General features: G+C 47.5%; 1 protein-coding gene across 2 annotated transcripts in view; it reads right to left on the bottom strand.

Annotated features, from left to right (window-relative positions):
* LOC115777897 (coxsackievirus and adenovirus receptor-like) overlaps positions 1–21,978 on the bottom strand; it is a 35,622-nt gene extending 13,644 nt beyond the window's left edge. The window contains exon 1 of one of the 2 annotated variants that reach the window (XR_004019698.1): positions 21,862–21,978. Coding sequence is in view for 1 of the 2 variants with exons in the window: in XM_030725924.1 (XP_030581784.1) it covers positions 14,571–14,634 (64 nt within the window). In the remaining variant the exon portion in view is untranslated. Of the gene's footprint in view, positions 1–14,570; positions 14,806–21,861 lie in introns of those variants that run through there. The other variant, XM_030725924.1, reaches the window with a different exon arrangement.
* Positions 21,979–22,700: the final 722 nt, after the last annotated feature.

Here is a 22,700-nt window from a genome sequence, read left to right as displayed (position 1 = left end):
TTTCTAAATGAAGCTTTTCCCTCTGTAACCTCCATTAAACCTTTACTCTGAAACAGCTGGAGGTCCTTCATCAACCACCTGATCAGTAAGTGAAGAAAAGAACTTTGTAGCTGCTCCATCCACCCTGTTTGTTTCACACAGGGAAAAACTGCAGTACGGAAGTTAAAATATGCAGATGTACTGGTAATACAAAAAAAGTATTTCTTATCCAGTTACTTGGGTAATCGATGGAATAATCAGTAGAATACTTGATTACTAAAATAATCAATAGTTGCAGCCCTAATAAAATTTGCAACATACCATAAGCCAAAGCATCACCTTCTCACACAAGAGCAACAGGATTCAGGTGATAGAGCGATTGTTGTAAGTAAGTAAGTAAAGTTTATTTATATAGCGCTTTACACAGACAAGACAAAAAAAACAAAACAAAAAAAAAAAACACCATGGTAAAAACGTAATAATATTAACATATAAAAAAAAATAAAAATAAAGTCAACAGAAAGACTGGTTAAACAGAAAAGTTTTCTTCTGCTTTTTAAAAGATGCCACAGAGTCAGCTAAATGGAGCTGGAGTGGTAAACACTTCCAGAGCTTTGGCACCACTGCCTGAAAAGCTCTGCCCCTCCCTGGTCCTTAGTCTTGTATGTGGGACTAAAAGATTTTTGATTTTTTGTGTGACAGACTGTTGACTTATTCTAAATGTATCCAGGCATTTAAAAACAATTGGGGTTTTTTTTTTCATTTTTTTTTTTTTAAAACATCGGATTTGTATTGGTATCAGCAGATATCTAAATGTAAAATAACAGTATCGGACAAAGTGGTATCTTGCCATCCCTACACTCTACACCAGTGGTCACCAACCTTTTTGACACTGATGCTACTTTCCCACCACTGAGGAGCCAGTTCGTGTGCCAGTGCCCGTGCTGTTCCCAATGAACCGGCGAAACGCTTAAGAACGGGCCCGTGTTTCCACCGCATTTCTGTGAACTGCTCCTTTATGTATGAGTGTGGGCGGGTCCTCGTCTGGACACAGAAGCCAAAGCGCACAAATGTGGGAGAACACGCTCCCCTTTCTGTTCTGCAAATACATTTTAGGGTCCAAACCAAACTACTGCAGCATCTGTGTGCAGCACAGAGGGAAACACAGACAGATTAGAGCAAGACGACAAGTACGCACTTTGTGTCCTTTTATCTGTGATATGAACTGATACAAAGCAGCAAGTTCAGCCTTAGAGCCCAACCTAATTCACAGCCGTGAAAATCGCTTCGCTTTTCTCATGTAATACACATGTAATATGGTAGAAAACTTGATGTTGAGACGGCAGAGTCACGCCCTTCTGCTGCTTTCATCACGCGTTCTTGGTTCCAGACCAACTAGTTTGCAGGGCCGGAGTTGAACCCGTTTTTCAGCCGAGCACCGAGTGCGTTTGTGGTGGAAAACCCGCCTAACGGTTCAAATTAAGGCAACGGCTCCAGAAACCCTGTTGGTGGGAAAGAGGCTACTCCAAGGGTACTGAGTAATATAAGAATCTACTTGTTTGATACAAAACTTACAGAGTAACAAAGTTGCACAGTTCACCTTAATTAATAACAATATTAATAATAAAAACATCTGAAGAGACTGATCACTTTAGTGTTATTCATTCTTCACTATAAATATTAATGATAAATGACAGAAACATCTTTAAAATGCAACAGTATTTTTTCTGTTAATAATCAATTTCAGCATTTGTCAGAGTTACCACATCTGTTATTTTTGTAAATATTTGACTGTATGAAAACATTTTAAGCATTTTAACCAGTTATATTTTGTACAAATTAACACCTCTGTAACAGTTTTTAGGAAATCATTAGCCATCACATCAAATGTTTATAAAATTTTTGAACAAATCATGAACTCTGTGCCATGTTTCTACAAATGATCAGTTATGTCATTAATCATCACATTTGTACTAATCACCAAATCAGTAGCATTTTAACAAATTATAACATTTGTGTAAGAAAACGTGCTGTTGCCTCTCAAAGGTTGATAAAGGCCAAAGCGAGGACCGGGGATGGGAGCAGAGGGAGCGGGCTCAGTGTTTAAGTGAGGTTCAGGGATTGGAGGGTGGAGTCGAAGTGAGGTCTGAGCGATGCCAAAGTGTACAAAGGGACGCAGTTAAGAAGGCTTTATGTACACAAAACATGGTGACAGTGGAGGATTTCGCGGTTGCTAGTCGCTTTTTGGGAAGGAAAAAAAAAAAGGTCACTACGGGGTTTGAAAATCTGCTAAGTTGGCAACACTGTGCCCAACTGAGGTCCAGTTTTTCTTCGTTTGTTCCCGCTATCTACACTAACCTCACGAGAACTACCACCCAGGATACTGTAGATGGCAGTTCTCGCGAGACTAGTGACAGAATTCAGGTTGGAGCGGCACAGGAACACTTTTTGAAAATTATTATATTAATATAGGGGAAATAAACGGGAAAATAATAATACAGGAGGACGGCGGGACAGAGGGGTAAAATACGGGAGTTTCCCGGCCAAAATGGGAGAACTGACAGGTGTGCATTTTAAATAACCTTATGCTAAATGTAAAAGCTGATAGCTAAATAAGTGCCATTTCATATCATAATTATGTGATTCATAATCTGATTAGTCAACTAATCGTTTCAATAATTAATGGCTAATCGACTATCAAAATAGTCATTAGTTGCAGCCCTATTTTGCAACGTTAGGATTTCAATCTCTACCTGTCCAGCATCCAAGGTGAGCGTTGCACTGAGCTGCTCAGCAATGCGTGTCATGTCCACTTGCATGAAAGGATTTGAAATGAAGGACACACATGGCTCAAGCTGATCAAAATGTCTAAACCTGTTCTCCAGGGTTCGTACACCTTTTCCAGGATCAAATTCAAGCACCTTTTAAGCACTTCCAAGGTCAATTTTCAAGATTTTCCAACACATTAAGGGGTCATTAAGGGGTCATTCACAATTATCAACATTTTCCAAAGTTTACTCTTTTTCAGACCCCCTCCCCAAAAGTGTACAAAGAAAATGATATTTTTTCATGACATTTAATTTCTCCTGGTTTGGTGGTATTTTAATGTAATAGGAAGTATTAAAAACACATCCTGGTGTTGAAAAATTCTGGATATCTTGGTATGAAATATACTCTTGCCTATCCATTAAAACGTTGTATTGCACTGCATGTACGCAAAATGTACATGGTTTAGGGGAAGGATCCAAAAAGCTCTCTCAGAGATTTCCACTGTAAGGAACATAGTGAGGAAATGAAGACCACAGGCACAGTTCTAGTTAAGGCCTGAAGTGGCAGGACAAGAAAAACCTCAGATAGGCAGAGGAGAAGGATGGTGAGAACAGTCATAGTCAACCCACAGAGCAGCTCCAAACACCTACAACATCATGTTGCTGCAGATGGTGTCACTGTGCGTCGTTCAACTATTCAGCGCACTTTGCACATGGAGAGGCTGTATGTGAGAGTAATGCAGAAGAAGCCTTTTCTATGGTGGCCCAGAGGTGTCAGGTCAGATACAAAACCCGCAACACAAATACAAAACCCGCAACACAAATACAAATGCTGCAACGGATATAGAAAACCACAACGGAAGTGACGCAACATAAGTTTTTTTTTCTTCTTTTTTTTCAGAACTTTCAATAAAGACGGTAATTGTAATGAACAACTCAAGGAGTCTGTGGAGACGATTTAATAGAATATAGTTGAATTTATAGCTTCCAATTCGGGAGTTTCTGAGCGATCAAGTCTCCGTTTTTTGCGCCGTACTGTCGCTAAGCAACGCAAGTTATCTGAAATTGCTTCATTGTGTCGCAGAGAGAAGCCGACTCACAGCCGCCTTTCATCCCGAAGCCCTGCTGGGACTTCAACCTGTACTTTTCATGAACTTGACAGATTTCCTCAAGTAGCTCATGGCAGCTGTGTGATAAAGAACGTCACCAAATTCATAAACTATTTCATCCGAAACTGCCGGTGATTTAAATCTTTGCCACTTAAAAAGTTCACTGTCTGTGTTGCGGTGCTTATGACACGTTCTGTCTTCAGGACTTTGCTGCGCGCTTCCTGCTGTGTGACGCAGTGATGCGCTGTCAGCTCACCTGTGCAGGTCTCCCTCTGCTTCTTCTCCCATATCGAACATAGCAGGCGAGGAAAAGAAACACACGGTTTACCTCCGATGTTAGCAATCAGGTCCTTTGCATTGCTCCTGTTTCGAAAGATCCATTCTCCACTTTTCATTTGGCCTTTTTTTTTTTTTTTTTTTGGGGGGGGGGGGGTCAGGCTAGCTTAAATGTCACTGTAAAACGTGATGATTGTTGTTTTTATCAGCTGATAACTGATCATTGTGTCATTGGCAACGGAAAATGAGTTTGTGCACAGGTCTTGGCCTGCGCGGCAGCTGTTCAGTGCATTGTAGGATTTGTAGTATACGGTGGGAGCACAAGTTACCCGCTAGCCATTAATAAAAGCGATATGAAATCATCTTACGGACATATAAAATTATATCGCGACCCAGATGTGGCCCGCGGACACTGAGCCTGACACATGTGCTCTAGCTGTTGCGTCTCTCGACTATCGTCTCTGTCAGCAAGCAAAGCTTCTCTTCGTGTTGTTTCATTCAACGGGTACTGTTACTTATGTTGCAGGTTGCGTCACTTCCGTTGTGGCTTTTGTATTTGTGTTGCGACTGTTGTATTTGTGTTGCGGTTTTTGTATTTGTGTTGCGGTTTTTGTATTTGACCTGACACCTCTGAGCCACTGTACTTTTCTGCACACACACCACAAACAGAGTCGCTAAAGCATATTTGGACAAGCCAGCTTCATTTTGGAATAAGGTGCTGTGGACTGATGAAACTAAAACTGAGTTATTTGGACATAACAAGGGGCGGTATGCATGGTGGAAAAAGAACACAGCACTCCAAGACAAACACTTGGTGCCCACAGTAAAATTTGGTGGTGGTTCCATCATGCTGTGGGGCTGTGTGGCCACTGCAGGTACTGGGAATCTTGTTAAAGTTGAGGGTCGCATGGATTCCAGTCAATATCAGCAGATTCTTGAGAACAATGTTCAAGAATCAGTGACAAAGTTGAAGTTGTGCCGGGGCTGGATACTTCAACAAGACAACGACCCTAAACACTGCTCAGAATCTACTGAGGCGTTTATGCAGAGGAACAAGTACAACGTTCTGGAACGGCCGTCTCAGTCCCCAGACCTGAATATTATTGAAAATCTGTGGTGTGATTTAAAGCGGGCTGTCCGTGCTCAGAAACCATCAAACCTGACTGAACTGGAGATGTTTTGTAAAGAAGAATGGTCCAAAATACCTTCAACCAGAATCCAGACTCTCATTGGAAGCTACAGGAAGAGTTTAGAGGCTGTTTGTCATGGCCGGGGAGGAAACGGACGAGGAAGGACAAACATGCAGGACTCCGGAGATGGGCATAACTAAAGGCGTTTATTAATGTAGGGAAAAACAATACAAAAACCGTTCAGAAGGGAGACGAAGGGGAACCACAGGGAGCACAGGAACACACGGGCACACAACATCAACGACGCGACAACAGGCATAGAAAACGCAGGACTTAAATACACAGAAGGGCTGATGAGGGAAGAGGAAACAGGTGGGAACACAGGTGACACTGATAACTAAGACGAGACCAGAGGGAAGCAAAACTGAATACAACAGACGGGCTGGATGAATATCAAAATAAAACAGGAAGTATGACAAGGGAACAGAGACGCAAACCTGACAGAATACAGAGAGACACGAGGGACTAGAAATAACTGAGGGCAACTCTAACAGATAACAAAACAACCTGAGAAAACGGAAACCATACCAAGAAAACATAAAACACTGGGCCACCGGCCCAGGACATGACAGTACCCCCCCCTCAAAGGCCGGCTCCTGACGGCCAAAACAAGAAAACAAAACCAGACCAGGGCGGGAGGCGGGGGACCAGGAAGGAGGGCCCGAAACAAAAAAACAAAAACCAGGCAGGGAGCAACAAGGAAGAAGGCCCAGGGACAAAACCAAAACACAGGGGACAAAACAAAAAACAACAAGGCAGGCCAAAAACAGTACAAAGTGCAGGGGAGTCCAAGGGAAAACCAAAACAAAACACAGGAATCCAAAAACAGGTCAGAAGAGTTCAGGGGAAGGCCCAAAACAGAAAACATAGTTCAGGAGGCCGCAGAGGCCAAGGGGCCACAAAGCAAAATCCCAACGAGGGAGGCCAACCGCGCTCCCAGCGGCGGCGGCGGCGACGACGAGGAGGAGTCACTGGAGGCCGACCGCGCTCCCAGCGGCGGCGGCGACGAGGAAGAGTCACTGGAGGCCGACCGCGCTCCCAGCGGCGGCAGCGACGAGGAAGAGTCACTGGAGGCCGACCGCGCTCCCAGCGGCGGCGGCGACGAGGAAGAGTCACTGGAGGCCGACCGCGCTCCCAGCGGCGGCGGCGACGAGGAAGAGTCACTGGAGGCCGCCCGCGCTCCCGGCGGCGGCGGCGGCGACGAGGAAGAGTCACTGGAGGCCGACCGCGGGGCAGGCGGCGGCGGCGACGGGGAGCAGACACTGGAGGCCGACCGCGGGGCATGCGGCGGCGGAGAAGGGCGACCCCGGGCTCTGGTGGGGAACCCTCGGGTGACGTGGAGCGCTCGGACTGAGCGGGACCCCCTGGCTCGGAGTGCTCGGACTGAGCGGGACCCCCTGGCTCGGACTGAGCGGAGACCCCCATCGGCTCGGACTGAGCGGGACCCCCTGGCTCGGAGCGCTCGGACTGAGCGGAGACCCCCATCGGCTCGGACTGAGCGGGACCCCCTGGCGCGGAGCGCTCGGACTGAGCGGAGACCCCCATCGGCTCGGACTGAGCGGGACCCTCTGGCGCGGAGCGCTCGGACTGAGCGGAGACCCCCATCGGCTCGGACTGAGCGGGACCCCCTGGCGCGGAGCGCTCGGACTGAGCGGAGACCCCCATCGGCTCGGACTGAGCGGGACCCCCTGGCGCGGAGCGCTCGGACTGAGCGGAGACCCCCATCGGCTCGGACTGAGCGGGACCCCCTGGCGCGGAGCGCTCGGACTGAGCGGAGACCCCCATCGGCTCGGACTGAGCGGGACCCCCTGGCGCGGAGCGCTCGGACTGAGCGGAGACCCCCATCGGCTCGGACTGAGCGGGACCCTCTGGCGCGGAGCGCTCGGACTGAGCGGAGACCCCCATCGGCTCGGACTGAGCGGGACCCTCTGGCGCGGAGCGCTCGGACTGAGCGGAGACCCCCATCGGCTCGGACTGAGCGGGACCCTCTGGCGCGGAGCGCTCGGACTGAGCGGAGACCCCCATCGGCTCGGACTGAGCGGGACCCTCTGGCGCGGAGCGCTCGGACTGAGCGGAGACCCCCATCGGCTCGGACTGAGCGGGACCCTCTGGCGCGGAGCGCTCGGACTGAGCGGAGACCCCCATCGGCTCGGACTGAGCGGAACACTCTGAGGACTCTGGCGGCGCGGACTGAGCAGGACTCTCCGGATGCTCGAACACAGGATGCGCAGGCTGGGGCTGCTTTGCAAGGCATAGTGCGGGTGAGTCTGATGGTGAGGATGATGGCGACATGGGAGTTAACTGGGACTCTGACTCAGAGGCCAGAGACTCAACAGCAGTCGACGGGAGAGACCGGGGCTGAGACAAAGAAGCTGAGTGCGTGGGAGCTGACACTGGGGAAGCTGAGTGCGTGGGAGCTGACCCTGGGGAAGCTGAGTGCGTGGGAGCTGACCCTGGGGAAGCTGAGTGCGTGGAAGCAGGCCGGGAGACGACTGAGTGCGTGGAAGCAGGCCGGGAGACGACTGGCTGCGTGGAAGCAGGCCGGGAGACGACTGGCTGCGTGGAAGCAGGCCGGGAGACGACTGGCTGCGTGGAAGCAGGCCGGGAGACGACTGGCTGCGTGGAAGCAGGCCGGGAGACGACTGGCTGCGTGGAAGCAGGCCGGGAGACGACTGGCTGCGTGGAAGCAGGCCGGGAGACGACTGGCTGCGTGGAAGCAGGCCGGGAGACGACTGGCTGCGTGGAAGCAGGCCGGGAGACAGAAAGAGCAGACTGCGAGCTAGAGAGGGCAGACTGCGTGGGAGCAGGCTGCGAGCTAGAGAGGGCAGGAGCTGAGGGAACTGACTGAGAGGGCACTGAAACTGCTGACACTGGGGACCAAGGAAGAGCGACTGGAGCTAGAGCTGACTGAGGGCGAGGGAGAGCGACTGGAGCTAGAGCTGACTGAGGGCGAGGGAGAGCGACTGGAGCTAGAGCTGACTGAGGGCGAGGGAGAGCGACTGGAGCTAGAGCTGACTGAGGGCGAGGGAGAGCGACTGGAGCTAGAGCTGACTGAGGTCGAGGAAGAGCGACTGGAGCTAGAGCTGACTGAGGTCGAGGAAGAGCGATTGGAGCTAGAGCTGACTGAGGGCGAGGAAGAGCGATTGGAGCTAGAGCTGACTGAGGGCGAGGGAGAGCGACTGGAGCTAGAGCTGACTGAGGGCGAGGGAGAGCTGCTGGCTGCGTGGGAGCAGACTGAGGGAGAGCCGACTGCGTGGAGACTGACTGAGAGCTAGAGAGAGCCGACTGCGTGGAAACTGACTGAGAGCTAGGGAGAGCTGACTGCGTGGAAACTGACTGAGAGCTAGGGAGAGCTGACTGCGTGGAAACTGACTGAGAGCTAGGGAGAGCTGACTGCGTGGAAACTGACTGAGAGCTAGGGAGAGCTGACTGCGTGGAAACTGACTGAGAGCTAGGGAGAGCTGACTGCGTGGAAACTGACTGAGAGCTAGGGAGAGCTGACTGCGTGGAGACAGACTGAGAGCTAGGGAGAGCTGAGGCTGAGGGAGACCCTGCTGCTGCTGCTAACGCTGAAAACCGATGCGAAGGCTTGGACCTGGTTGCCCCCACCCGCGGAACAGGTACGGGTGCAGAGGTCAGCCCGTCCGCGGCTGCCCCCACCCGCGGAACAGCTACGGGTGCAGAGGTCAGCCCGTCCGCGGCTGCCCCCACCCGCGGAACAGGTACGGGTGCAGAGGTCAGCCCGTCCGCGGCTGCCCCCACCCGCGGAACAGGTACGGTTGCAGGGGGAGCTGGAGCCAAGGGAGCGGGAGCAGGGTGAGCAGAGGGAGCTGGAGCTAACTGAGGGGTCTGAGACTGCGACTGAGGAGGAGCTGGAGCTAACTGAGGGGTCTGAGACTGCGACTGAGGAGGAGCTGGAGCTACAGCTGACTGGGAACACTGCGACTGAGGAGGAGCTGGAGCTACAGCTGACTGGGAACACTGCGACTGAGGAGGAGCTGGAGCTACAGCTGACTGGGAACACTGCGACTGAGGAGGAGCTGGAGCTACAGCTGACTGGGAACACTGCGACGGAGGAGGAGCTGGAGCTACAGCTGACTGGGAACACTGCGACTGAGGAGGAGCTGGAGCTACAGCTGACTGGGAACACTGCGACTGAGGAGGAGCTGGAGCTACAGCTGAGGTCTGTGGCGCTGGCTGTGGATGAAGGGTGGTGATGACAAAGTCTTTCACGAGCCCATGCAGAGAGTCCAGCAGCCAAGGATGGTCACACACTAGCCCTTGCAGTTTGGCTGTGATAGCTTTCTGCTCAATCTCGCATGGGTCAGACAGCAGCTCAAAGACCAACGAGTCCACCCACCGAATGATGGTCTGCTTTGCCACCTCAGGGAGGGGAAAAGCAGCGGGGTCAGAGACGGTAGTTTGCGCATGACGCGGTGACAATATCCGCGGCGTTATACCGCTCGGGTCTGGGGGGGCCCCCCACCGATGCTGCCGGGAACTCCCCCTCCTCCGTGGCCGCCGCGACTGCAGTGGAAGGGGGAAGCCAGTGAGCGGAGCCGCAGATGAAGGACGCTGACGGGCACTGTTCTGAAATGCTGGGCCCCCCAGCGCCAGACGAGTGCCGTTGAAGTAGCCGGAGCTAGCCAGGTCTTTAGTATGGTCGCGTCGTTCTGTCATGGCCGGGGAGGAAACGGACGAGGAAGGACAAACATGCAGGACTCCGGAGATGGGCATAACTAAAGGCGTTTATTAATGTAGGGAAAAACAATACAAAAACCGTTCAGAAGGGAGACGAAGGGGAACCACAGGGAGCACAGGAACACACGGGCACACAACATCAACGACGCGACAACAGGCATAGAAAACGCAGGACTTAAATACACAGAAGGGCTGATGAGGGAAGAGGAAACAGGTGGGAACACAGGTGACACTGATAACTAAGACGAGACCAGAGGGAAGCAAAACTGAATACAACAGACGGGCTGGATGAATATCAAAATAAAACAGGAAGTATGACAAGGGAACAGAGACGCAAACCTGACAGAATACAGAGAGACACGAGGGACTAGAAATAACTGAGGGCAACTCTAACAGATAACAAAACAACCTGAGAAAACGGAAACCATACCAAGAAAACATAAAACACTGGGCCACCGGCCCAGGACATGACACTGTTATTTCTGAAAAAAGGAGGATCTACTAAATATTGATGAAATGTTTCTGTTGGGGTGCCCAAACTTATGCACCTGCCTAATTTTGTTTAAATAATTATTGCAGACTTTCTGTAAATCCTATAAACTTTATTTCACTTCTCAAATATCACTGTGTTCATCTGCTATATGATAGATTTAACTGAAACTGCTGATCCCAACAACCAATGATTTATAAAGGAAAATCATGACAATTATCAGGGGTGGCCAAACTTTTGCATACTACTGTATCATCTGAATAGCCGGTCTTGTGCCAAAAAATGATTTCCAGTATTTTTGGCTGCTTTCCACACCTGCTGCGCCGCACTCACAGCTTATTCAAGTCCAATATCGTTATTGAGTCTTTCTGTGAATCGATGATGGCCTATTTTAGAAAATTCAATGAAGCCTTTGAATTGATCCGCCAGATCGGATGCCATATTGCTGCCAACCACACAATGGCGCAGTGGTGTACAAGTGAATGAGAGGGCCTCCGTGGATGCGCTGAGTTCTACGCTGTTGAATTTACTCGCGAGGAATGACATTATTTGCGGGGATTATGTTTGGTTAAAATTCAAGGATTTTCAAGGATTTCCAGCACCCGTATGAACCCTGGTTCTCAAACTCTTGCCCAGGTCTGTTTATGACATCCAAGTACCTCTCTGCAGCTTTGTCAAAGCCCCAGATGCACAAACATGGTCATTCAGTGCTGAATGACCATGTTTGCACAGAGAAAATGTTCATCTTAGATTTAAATGCTTTTACAGCACTTATGTCAGCAACAGTCTTACCTTTACCTTGCAGCTCACAATTCACATGGTTCAGTTTCCCAGTGATATCAGTTAAAAATGCAAGGTTGAGTATCCACTCAGTGTCCTGGAGAAGGGAGGTGTTTCCCCCTTGGTTTCCATCAACTCTTTGATTTCACACCAAAGTGACAAAAAAAACGCTGTAAAACTCGTCCCTGCTGAGCCATCGGATTCCTGTGTGTAGCAGCAGGTCACCATATTCAGCTCCTCTAATTTATGATCTTCACAACAGGGGTCATCACATGATCAAATCCATTCACTTCTGCACATATCGCCTGCGGATGGATGACGCAATGATCATGTTGACATTTGGGGAAGTCTGTGTCTCTTTTGCATTGTGCAGTGAAGCCTGCATGTCGGCCTGTCATGGCGGGACCGTCTGTAGCTTTTCCACTAGAAGCTTTTTGTCCACAAAAACACTTTTCACTGCGTTATAGACGTCAGCTCTCTGCGTTGTTGTCTTCAGCGTCAGGAGTGTCAGGAGGTCTTCTTTTGGACAGAAATCATCAAACACCATCCGGCTAAACATGATCAGCTGGGATGTACTGCTGTTATCCACAGACTGATCACACTGGATGCTGAACCGCCTGCGCTTCATTAGATCCTGGTCCAGCTGCTCTGTCAAACTCTCGGACATCGCCGACACTTTTCTAACCATCGCACTCGCCCCCAGTTGGACATCGGAGAGCGTGGAGATGGCATCGGGACCATTCTTCTCGTATCTGAAGAGAGTGTTTGCAATCATCACCGTCGCTCCTTTCAGCACCTCCCATCGGAATAGGCTTTCTTGTTCTTGATCAAAAATGTGCAGCTCTAAATGAAGGTTCAGCTGCTTTATGGGACTTTCTCACCGGCCTTGTGAAAAAAGACTGCTGTCTGCTCAAAGCTGCCTTTAACTCACGGCCTTTTTCTGCCCGTAGTGCTGCCAGGTGGGTAGTTAGCGTGGAAGCTTGCGTGACATGTACTGAAGTGTCTCTCCACATGGTGCCGCTTTGCCATCGCCACAGTCACCCCGCAAATAAGACCTCCGCACTTTTCCTTCACTGTGGTGAAAAAGAGCTCTTCCTCCCAGTCACAGTGAAGATGAGAAACTTTCTTTCGCTTTGCTGCCACATTTTTCTTTGGGGTAAAAACCACACCTAGCTCCCCATCAGAGCTACGCCACTGTTCTTACCTCTGCTAACTTAAGATGGCAGTTTGTATTACGCACAATATTGAACTTTGACCCCAGACAAGGTCCGTGTTCATTTATACATTTTTTTTAATTAAAATTGTTTCAATTGTATTCAATATTGTCATTTTCAAATCTACATTAATGCAAAGGCTATTTATTCAAAAACAACAACAATACAATTAATTACAATTTTTAAATGACTAAGTGCTATTTCTAGAACATGTCACATGGCCCATGCAGGCAAACAGGTGCCCATGGGCACCTTGTTGGATACCTGTGATCTACATGCAGTAAGTTTCCATCTTAATCCTTAGTCATTCTAACCTGCTGCTCATTGCACTATGTAAATATTATAATATTCTATAATTCCATGTAAAAGTGTGTATAGTGTATAGTATATAGTGTGAATTACTTATTTTTATTCTTCTTATTTATATGTGTGTGTATATATGGTTGCAGGTACAAAATACATTTCACTGTGCATTGTACTGTGTATAACTGCTCATGTGACAAATAAACACTATCTTATCTTATCCTTTCCAGCTCTCTGCCTGGCCAATCAAATTTGGGGCTACAGCCATAAAAAAGTGTAGAATTGTCCATTTTCACAGACAGCAGCCTGTAAAGTCTGAATCATTTATTTAGCTAGCTGTGGTTCACACGCTGAAGCCGCGGTGCTTTGTGGGACAGAGAAAGCTGTTACAGGGCGGGTTCCCCACCAGCGTCCATTATGGAGAGAAAATTGACTCAAAATATCTGTGTCTGTAATGCAGGATTTGTGCGTAACCTGCTGGATTTGTAATTTTTTGTAATACACGATTCACCTGATACACACGCACAAAACTAAAGTTACACACGAATCACCTGATACACACGCACAAAACGGCGGTTACGAGTGCACAAAGTTTTTGAGACACATTGAGAGGCATTATAATACATCTGAGCCTGGAGATAAATTTAGAGATGGCTTTCATAGATCTGGAATGTACTGTCTTAGCTACCAACAGCTAAAGTAGCTTAGCTCACATAAAGATGAGTTCTAGCTAACAGAGAAATGCATGGAGAACTGTATCAAACTACTTGACACATAAAACGCAATCTCTAAAAATAATCATTATAATCGGATAGCAAAGTGTGCAGATTTTAACTTTAAATTACTTCTGAGGGTAGACCACCGTGATTCCCTGCCATAACAGTCGCCTACTCTTCCTTTGTGCCTCTCGCTGTTTTCCGAGCCAGAGAAGCATTGCACCACCTAGTGGTCGTTTCGTTTAACCAAATAATTACATTTGTACAGCTCACAAATGCATATGTAAATAGTATTAGAATATTAAAAAATAGATGTAGGTGTATGTGTTATAACTAAAGGGTGCTGAGGTATCCCATCTTCCACAGAAAATCGTCTTTTCCACTTCGGCACAAGTATAGAGTGAAATAAGTTCAGCGGGAAAAAAACACTAGACCCAGAACAAAACTCAGATGACCCAGCTTTGTACTAGCATTAAACGCACCAAGTTACGCACGAATCTGGGAGCTCACCGGAAGCGTGAAATGTGTCTCAAAAACTTTGTGCACTCGTAACCGCCGTTTTGTGCGTGTGTATCAGGTGATTCGTGCGTAACTTTAGTTTTGTGCGTGTGTATCAGGTGATTCGTGTATTACAAAAAATTACAAATCCAGCAAGTCACGCACAAATCCTGCATTACAGACACACAGATATTTGAGTCACGCACAAATCCTGCATTACAGACACACGGATATTTGAGTCACGCACAAATCCTGCATTACAGACACACGGATATTTGAGTCACGCACAAATCCTGCATTACAGACACACGGATATTTTGAGTCAATTTTCTCTCCATAGTCCCTCACATGTTATCTCTGCCACGATCACGAGTCCTGAAGGAGACTCCACCCAGTCTCACGAGGCCGTCACACACACGGACACACACAATCACTATGAAAATAATTATTTGGGATGTTTTATACGAACCATGTTGTTGATGGCCTACTCTTTATTCCTCTGTCAGAGGGATGAACACAGTTTGGTGTGTAACAGCTAGCTCTCACCTGCAGAGACGAAGACGATGCTGACAAACAGCAACCAGAGTGCCGCAGATGTTCCAGCAGACATTTCCGTGTTCTGATGATCTGAGATCGTTATGAATGTCTGAGGATGTTGGTACGTTCAATGAACAACAAAAACCCGAGTTTAAAGCCTGACTACATTCATTAACGAGCTAATTAAAGCACATTTTAACCAAAGCTCAAAGTCACCGTCAGAACTTCGTCTTCTCTCAGCACTTCCTCTGACGGTGTTGCGTTCTGCTTGAATGGGAATTCCGAAATCTGGAGTTCAGCTGCGACCTGCAGGTCAGGATTTTTAAGTCTCACAGTTGGAGAAGCCGATCTTCATGATCCACGGTAGCAGCAGAGCTAATACACAGTAGAAAGTCTCTTAATCAGGACTACGACTGCAGTTTATTTGTTTCTTTGTGAATGAATGAGCGGAGCACTGAGCGGCTCCAGCTGTGAACGCGCTTCAGAGCTGCTTTTATCCACCAATGAAACAGCAGCTGTACTGTTAGTGATGGACGAATGACTCTGACCTGCTGGGGAACAAACAGATCCTGTTTTTCTAGCTCGTCCGACTCTGTAACGCAGTTTCCACGGTAACGGGAACGCAGCATCAGGGCGGAAAACCATATATGGTAACTTCAATGGATACCCCAACATGGCCCTCCCCACGCTTCACTGACTTCTCCCAGCCAATAAATGAAGCCCGGGCTTACGTCAGCGATAGTGACGTTCTCACATTTGACCAATCAGCAGCAGCTTGTAGCATTTCAAACTTCAGGGTTCTTCCGGAATTCCGTCGAGTTGCGTTTCCCCATCAGATACAGATACTAAGTGGAGAGAGGTTTTATACACACGCCCGATGCTGTTATTTATTTAAATCCCTCAAAACAAAATATAAAGAAATTAGGGGTGGCTCAAGACTTTTGTACAGAATTATATGTTTGATTTTGGTCAATTTTATAATCTTATAGCAGATCTTATTGCATTTAAATGGCACATGGTATTTATTTGTACTGTGAGATTACTGCATGAAGTGTAATTCCATATTTGTGTTTTTTTTCCAAATATATTTATTAATTTTCATTTTTAAGAACAGAACACATCCCAAAGGGTCAACAGCACAGTCTACAAGAAAATAAATAAATAATAAAAAAGTAGTTCCGGCGCCGCGCGAGCAGGCAGCCAGTTTCAGCAGCTCCGCACTAATTCCGTGTTTTTTCTCATTTTGTTTAGTATTAGATGTGTTTTTGTGTTTCTGTATCTTCTGCTCTTTTTCCTCATGATGGAGCAGACTTTTTTCTGGAAAACTTTGTTTTTATTTACCCTTTTTATGGTGTTTATGTTTGGAGACTGCGAGAGTGGCCACGCTCCTATTGTTTACTCTCGGGACCAGCTGATCTCCATCGGGAGCTCCGCTGTGCCTGCTCCTGCTGAACGACTCGATATTCCCCGCGAACTGAGAAGGAAGAGACGCGGGAGACGTGCGGGCATAGGTCGTCGTTGCCAGGGGAGAAGGTACAGGCCCGTCATCCCGTCCATCATCATGGGAAACGTGAGATCTCTTCCCAACAAAGTGGACGAGCTGGCGGCGCTAACGCGACATCAAAGGAGCTACCGGGAGAGCAGCCTCATGTGCCTGACGGAGACGTGGCTAACCGAGGTAACCCCGGACTCACACATAAACATGGACGGCTTTCATTTGATCCGTGCCGACAGAACCAAGGAGAGTGGTAAGAAGAGGGGCGGGGGTCTGGCTGTGTTTGTAAACGATAGATGGTGCAACTCCAGACATCTAACCATCAAAGAGACGCTCTGCAGTAAGGACATTGAACTGCTCGCTGTTGGTATGAGACCGCACTATCTTCCTCGGGAGTTTTCACATGTTATTGTGATAACTGTGTATGTGCCGCCCTCTGCTAACGCTGCTGCAGCCTGCGATGTCCTCCATGCTACTACCAGCAGACTCCAAACACAGCACCCACAGGCCCTCTTTCTGATCTCAGGGGACTTTAACCACGTCTCCCTGTCCTCCACTCTCCCCACCTTCACCCAGTATGTCACCTGCCACACCAGGAATACCAACACACTGGATCTACTGTATGCCAACATCAAGGAGGCATACAGCTCATCACCTCTGCCTCCCCTGGGGGGCTCAGATCACAACCTGGTTCATCTCCAGCCTGTGTACAAACCCTTGGTACACAGAGAACCAGTTGTGACACACACAGTGAAGAAATGGTCTGAGGAGACTGAAGAAGCTCTGAGAGACTGCTTTAGCTTCACTGTGTGGGAAGAGCTTTGTGCCCCTCATGGGGAGGACATCGACAGCATCACGGACTGCATCACTGATTACATCAATTTCTGCGTGGAAAACACTGTGCCCACCAGGAGGGTACGGTGTTTTTCAAACAACAAACCCTGGATCAACTCCGAAATAAAGGCTCTCCTGAAGGAGAAGAAGAGAGCCTTTAGATCAGGAAATAAGGAGGAGCTGAGAGCCGTGCAGAAGGATCTGAGAAGGAAAATCAGGGATTGGAAAAACATCTACAGGAAGAAGATGGAGGACCAGCTACAGCAGAGCAACATCAGTGGGGTTTGGAGGAGTTTGAACTCAATTTCAGGCCACAAACCAAGCCCTAGGGTTGTGGGAGACTTAGGTGCCGTTTACACAAGACCGTTTTCATTTTGAAACGGTGTCGTTTTGATGCGTTTCGGCCTTGCGTTTACACGACAACAGAGTGAAAACGATGTGTTTCAGAAACGGGGTCCAGAGTGGAGCGTTTCAGAAACGCACCGGCTTGCGTTTTCGTGTAAACACTTGAAACCGGGGTGATTTGAAAACGCTCGACTCGCACATGCGCACTATGGTTGCGACGGCCAGTTTTTCGCGCATGCGCAAACTGATAAACAGTACTCGCGGATTCACGAGTGCTTCTTATGCTTTTCCTGTGTTTTTACCGTTTTGTAATTCAGCGTTCTGTGCAGCAGCGATCCAACCTCATCATCGGTCCACACAAAACCTCTCACATTGGCCGTTTTGTTAGTAATGAACAATTTGCCGCACTACCTACTGTGTCACTCCACGCATGCGCGTCTTGCGTAAACAAACTTTGCAAAGAGAAAACCAACGCCAACTTGTGGCCTGGCATGGGAACTACATCGTTTTCATCGTTTCACATGTCCTCGTGTAAACGCGGATCGTTTCTGAAACGCCATCGTGTAAACGAAAGGCTGAAACGCATCAAAACGACACCGTTTCCAGTGAAAACGGCTTCGTGTAAACGGCACCTTAGAGTGGGTTAACAACCTGAACCAGTTCTTTAACAGGTTTGACCAGCCACCCACCCCTCCCCCAGCCCAGTCCCCCCTGCTGTCAGGCCCACCATCTTTAATGACTGCCAACCTTTCTTCTTCTTGGGACCTCACACCTCTCAGCTCTCAGCCATCACCCACCCCCTTCAATTCTGAGGACTCCATCTCACAACCCCCACCCCCCACCTCCATCTTGTCCCTCTCAACTCATCATGTGAGGAAGGAGCTACGTAAGATCAAGGTGCGAAAGGCTGCTGGTCCAGACGGCATCAGCTCCAGGCTCCTGAGGTGCTGCGCAGATCAGCTGTGTGGCATCATGGGATACATGTTCAACCTGAGCTTGAAGCTGGGGAAAGTACCACAACTGTGGAAGACCTCCTGTGTGGTACCGGTACCAAAGACCAAACATCCAAAGGATCTTAGCAGCTACAGGCCGGTAGCCCTGACATCGCATCTAATGAAGACCCTCGAGAGGCTGGTCCTCAACCATCTACGCCTCATGGTGTCGTCTTCGTTGGACCCGCTGCAGTTCGCCTACCGGCCTGGCATCGGGGTGGATGACGCCATCATCTACCTCCTGCACCGAGCTCTGACCCACCTGGAGAAGCCTGGAAGCACTGTGAGGATCATGTTCTTTGATTTCTCCAGTGCTTTTAACACCATCCAGCCAGGACTTCTGAGAGACAAGCTGGAACTGTCAGGAGTGGACCACCACATCTCCGAGTGGATACTGGACTACCTCACTGACCGCCCACAGTACGTGAGGACACAGGGCTGTGTCTCTGACAGGCTGGTCTGCAGTACGGGGGCCCCACAGGGAACTGTGCTGGCACCGTTCCTCTTCACCCTCTACACTGCAGACTTCTCCATCAACTCCCCACGCTGCCATCTGCAGAAGTTCTCTGACGACTCTGCCATAGTTGGCCTCATCACAGGTGAGGATGACTCAGAGTACAGACAGTGGACTCAGGACTTTGTGGACTGGTGCCAGCGGAACCACCTCCTGATCAACGCCGCTAAAACCAAGGAGCTGGTGGTGGATTTCCGCAGGCGCAGACCCACCACACGGACACCGGTGAACATCCAGGGAGTGGACATTGAGATAGTGGACTCTTATAAGTACCTGGGTGTTCACCTAAACAATAAACTGGACTGGACTCATAACACTGATGCGCTCTACAGGAAGGGTCAGAGCAGACTCTACCTGCTGAGAAGGCTGAGGTCTTTTGGAGTGCAGGGGACACTCCTGAAGACCTTCTATGACTCTGTGGTGGCATCAGCCATCTTCTATGCAGCAGTATGTTGGAGCAGCAGCTTGTCTACAGCTGAGAGGAAGAGGATAGACAAGCTCATCAGGAAAGCCAGCTCTGTCCTAGGATGTCCTCTCGACTCAGTGCAGGTGGTGGGAGACAGAAGGACTCTGACCAAAATAACATCACTGATGGACAAGGTCTCCCATCCCATGCATGAAACTGTTGCTGAGCTGGAGAGCTCCTTCAGTGACAGACTGCTGCATCCTAAATGCACAAAGGAGCGTTACCGCAGATCCTTCCTCCCAGCAGCTGTAAGACTTTATAACCATCACTGCTCCCAACAAAAACCACAATAGCCTACACAATGTAGGATAATATATAATATACTGTAAATAGTCCGGCCTGTTAAGGTTCAACACACAGGCACATCATGTACATTGTATATAGTGTTATTATTAGTAGTATTAAGGTTAATATTGTTTGTTGATTTTATATATATTCTTTTCTTAATAGTGTGAATTATTATATCTTTATTTATATTTATAATAACTGCGGCTGCTGTTACACCCAAATTTCCCCTCTGTGGGACAATAAAGGCTGTTTCTTCTTCTTCTTCTTCTTCTTCTAGGTTAAAAAAATACAAAAAAAAAAAAATTAAAAAAGGAAAGAAAAGAAAAGAAAAAAAAAAGACCAAAGAATTTATAGGGGGCTTACATATTTTTTCATAATTTTTTAAGTCTAAGTCTTAAGAGGTAATAAATGCATGTGTCATTGTGTATAGTCCAAGAAGGGTTTGTTATGTTATACAACTTACTCTTGTTTTTGTTCTTAATATATTTACTCAGTAGACCAAGGAGAAGAGACACTGGATCAAGACTGATGTTAATTTTAATAATTTTCCTGATTTTGACCAAAATGGATTCCCAGTATGCCTGGATCTTGGACATGACCAGAGACAGTGTTTCAGGCTACCTTCATGCATTTTACATTTAACGGCACCGTGGAAATGAGCCTGGTTTAAACTTAGACACCTGGTTTGGGGCCAAGTGCGCTCTATGCAGTAATTTAAATTGTAAAGCCCAGTGTTCTTAGCTGTGTACGGCACTTTGGCCAACTGCATTTGCATTTTAAAGTGCTTTATAAATAAAGTTGAGTTGAGTTGAGAGGAACGATTAGAAATAGAAATTTTTCTGGCAGAGTTCCAAATACTGCTCCACATTTCTTCTGTGATCTCGGTATCCAGTTCTTCTCCCCAGGTCTGAGCCAGAGTTATTAATGAGTCAGACTTATGACATTTTAATGTTTTGTAACACATACTTAGTGACACTTCACGAATTCCAAAAAACAGCTTTTCAATACCCGGGATCTCAGTGTCCTCAAGAAAAGTTGTTTCTTTTTCAACAAAATCTCTTAACTGAAAACAGCGCAAAAGATTATTTTTCCCTATTCCACAGGCTTCTACAACTTGATTAAATTACATGAGAGTCCCCTCTTTGAAGAGACAACGAAAAGAGGAAATATAGTGCCTTGCGAAAGTATTCGGCCCCCTTGAACTTTTCATCCTTTTGCCACATTTCAGGCTTCAAACATGAAGATATAAAATTTTAATTTTGTGTGAAGAATCAACAACAAGTGGGACACAATCCTGAAGTGGAATGAAATTTATTGGATGTGTCAAACTTTTTTAACAAATAAAAAACTGAAAAGTGGGGCGTGCAATATTATTTAGGGTAGGGTTTGTCTGTCCCTGAGGTTGTTCTGTTTTGGATGTTGTGTTTTGCAGCCTCTGAATGAAACAGTTCTCTGGTAGCTCCTGTCTGTGTTCTGTGTCTTTGTGTTCTCAGCATCACAGTCTGCATGATCTGCAGATCATGAAGCTCACAGAGCAGCATGAGAAGTTTTTGAATGTTTTATGAGTTTCTCTGTTTTTCCTATTTTTATGTAGACAAATATCCAGAACATGTGTGAGTGAGGTGGAGGCAGGTGTAGCAGTGAGGTTTGTTTATGATGAAAAGTCCTCAGAGAGGTTTTCATATCAGCAGGAGATCATTTTGAGCTTTGCTTCCTCGTTGTTACAGCTCAGATCATTAACTGAGTTCCTGCAGAACAACAACATGTCCTGATAATCAGTGAACAGAGTCTGAGAGAGAAAGCAGCCTCTGATTATCAGACACTCTGCATGCTGTCTTTATGGAGCTACAGATACACTCAACACAAAGATACTGACAGCTGACTCTACAACACATCACACACACACACTGACACACACCTCTGTCACATCTGGATCACAGTGGCAGATGTTGCACAGACAAACTGAACCAACATGAAAATCTAGAAACGTTGTTAATGTGTAAACCAGCTGTTTGTGTGCTCAGCGCTCTCTCACTGACACTTTTGTGTCAGGAGGAAGTTGTGTAAGACGTTTGGTATGTGGGACTGTAGGACGATCAGAAATCATAAAGAGAGCCGACATCAAGAGAAGATCTAAATGTTTAAAAGCTTTGGAGCTTGAATGATCTCCACAGATCACCAACCGAACAATCTCCTCATCAACCATCAGCTACATGATGAAGAAGATCATCAGAGTTCACAGTGAGGAACAAAGAAGCAGCAGAAACACCCACAGAGGAAACATGTAGAGACAAGCAGCAGCAGAGAGAGAGCTGCAGAGCTCGGCTTGTTGAACTCAAACACTGAAAGAGGTTTCAAACACTCACTGTGGTTCTGGATCCATCTCCACAATCCTCAAAGACTCCTCAGATCATCAGGAGCAAAAATTATCCACTCAAAAATAAAAGTGAGTCTGGGTGAAGTGACCTCTGAGCCAAACAGCCACAGACTAAATAAACCTGTTTGTGTCGGCCTGTTTATACAGGCCACGCCCCCTACCTGTGTGACGTCAATGCCCATGGCAACACCTTAGCAACCACATTCCTGTCTTCTCTGTTCAAAGTCCACCTGTGGGAATAACACAACAACACACAGTAACACACAGTAACAGAGGTCTGAGAGGGTTTAGCTTTAATTACTTTCTCATTAAAATCAAACATTGTTTTTGAGTTATGGTTCAACAGAATAATTAAAAAAAAAACTAATGAATCCTACTTGGACAAGAACAATGGCTCTTCTAGAAAGGAATGAAACTAAGGCGACCACAGGGACGTGTCAAACTTATAAACATGTTTCCATTAGTACCTACTCAGCATGGCTCGACTCAACTCAGAATGATTTATAGGCTTTTCCAGTAGTACCACATACTTTTTTGTACCCACTCAGCCAGGGTTCCAAGCGATCCAAAAATGTGATGTCAAAAAACAGCATGCTGCTGATTGGACAGGGAGTATCGTTACTAGCTGAGTCATGAGAGCGACTTCTTCACCAGAATCAACTGCATCATTTTTAAAACCAGACAGCAACAAACCAACACTGTGGTCGAATGAGGCGGTGCAGACATGTCTGTGCTTGGTGGGAGACATGAGAAATGAGAAGGTTTATCATGACGTCTCCGAGCTAACGGCTGCTCACGGGTACCATTGCACAACACAGCAGTGTAGAC

This window comes from Archocentrus centrarchus, unplaced genomic scaffold, assembly GCF_007364275.1.
Source record: "Archocentrus centrarchus isolate MPI-CPG fArcCen1 unplaced genomic scaffold, fArcCen1 scaffold_84_ctg1, whole genome shotgun sequence".
NCBI lineage: Eukaryota > Metazoa > Chordata > Actinopteri > Cichliformes > Cichlidae > Archocentrus > Archocentrus centrarchus.
The sequence above is the reverse complement of the archived record's forward strand: the minus strand, read 5'-3'. Positions and strand labels throughout refer to the sequence as shown.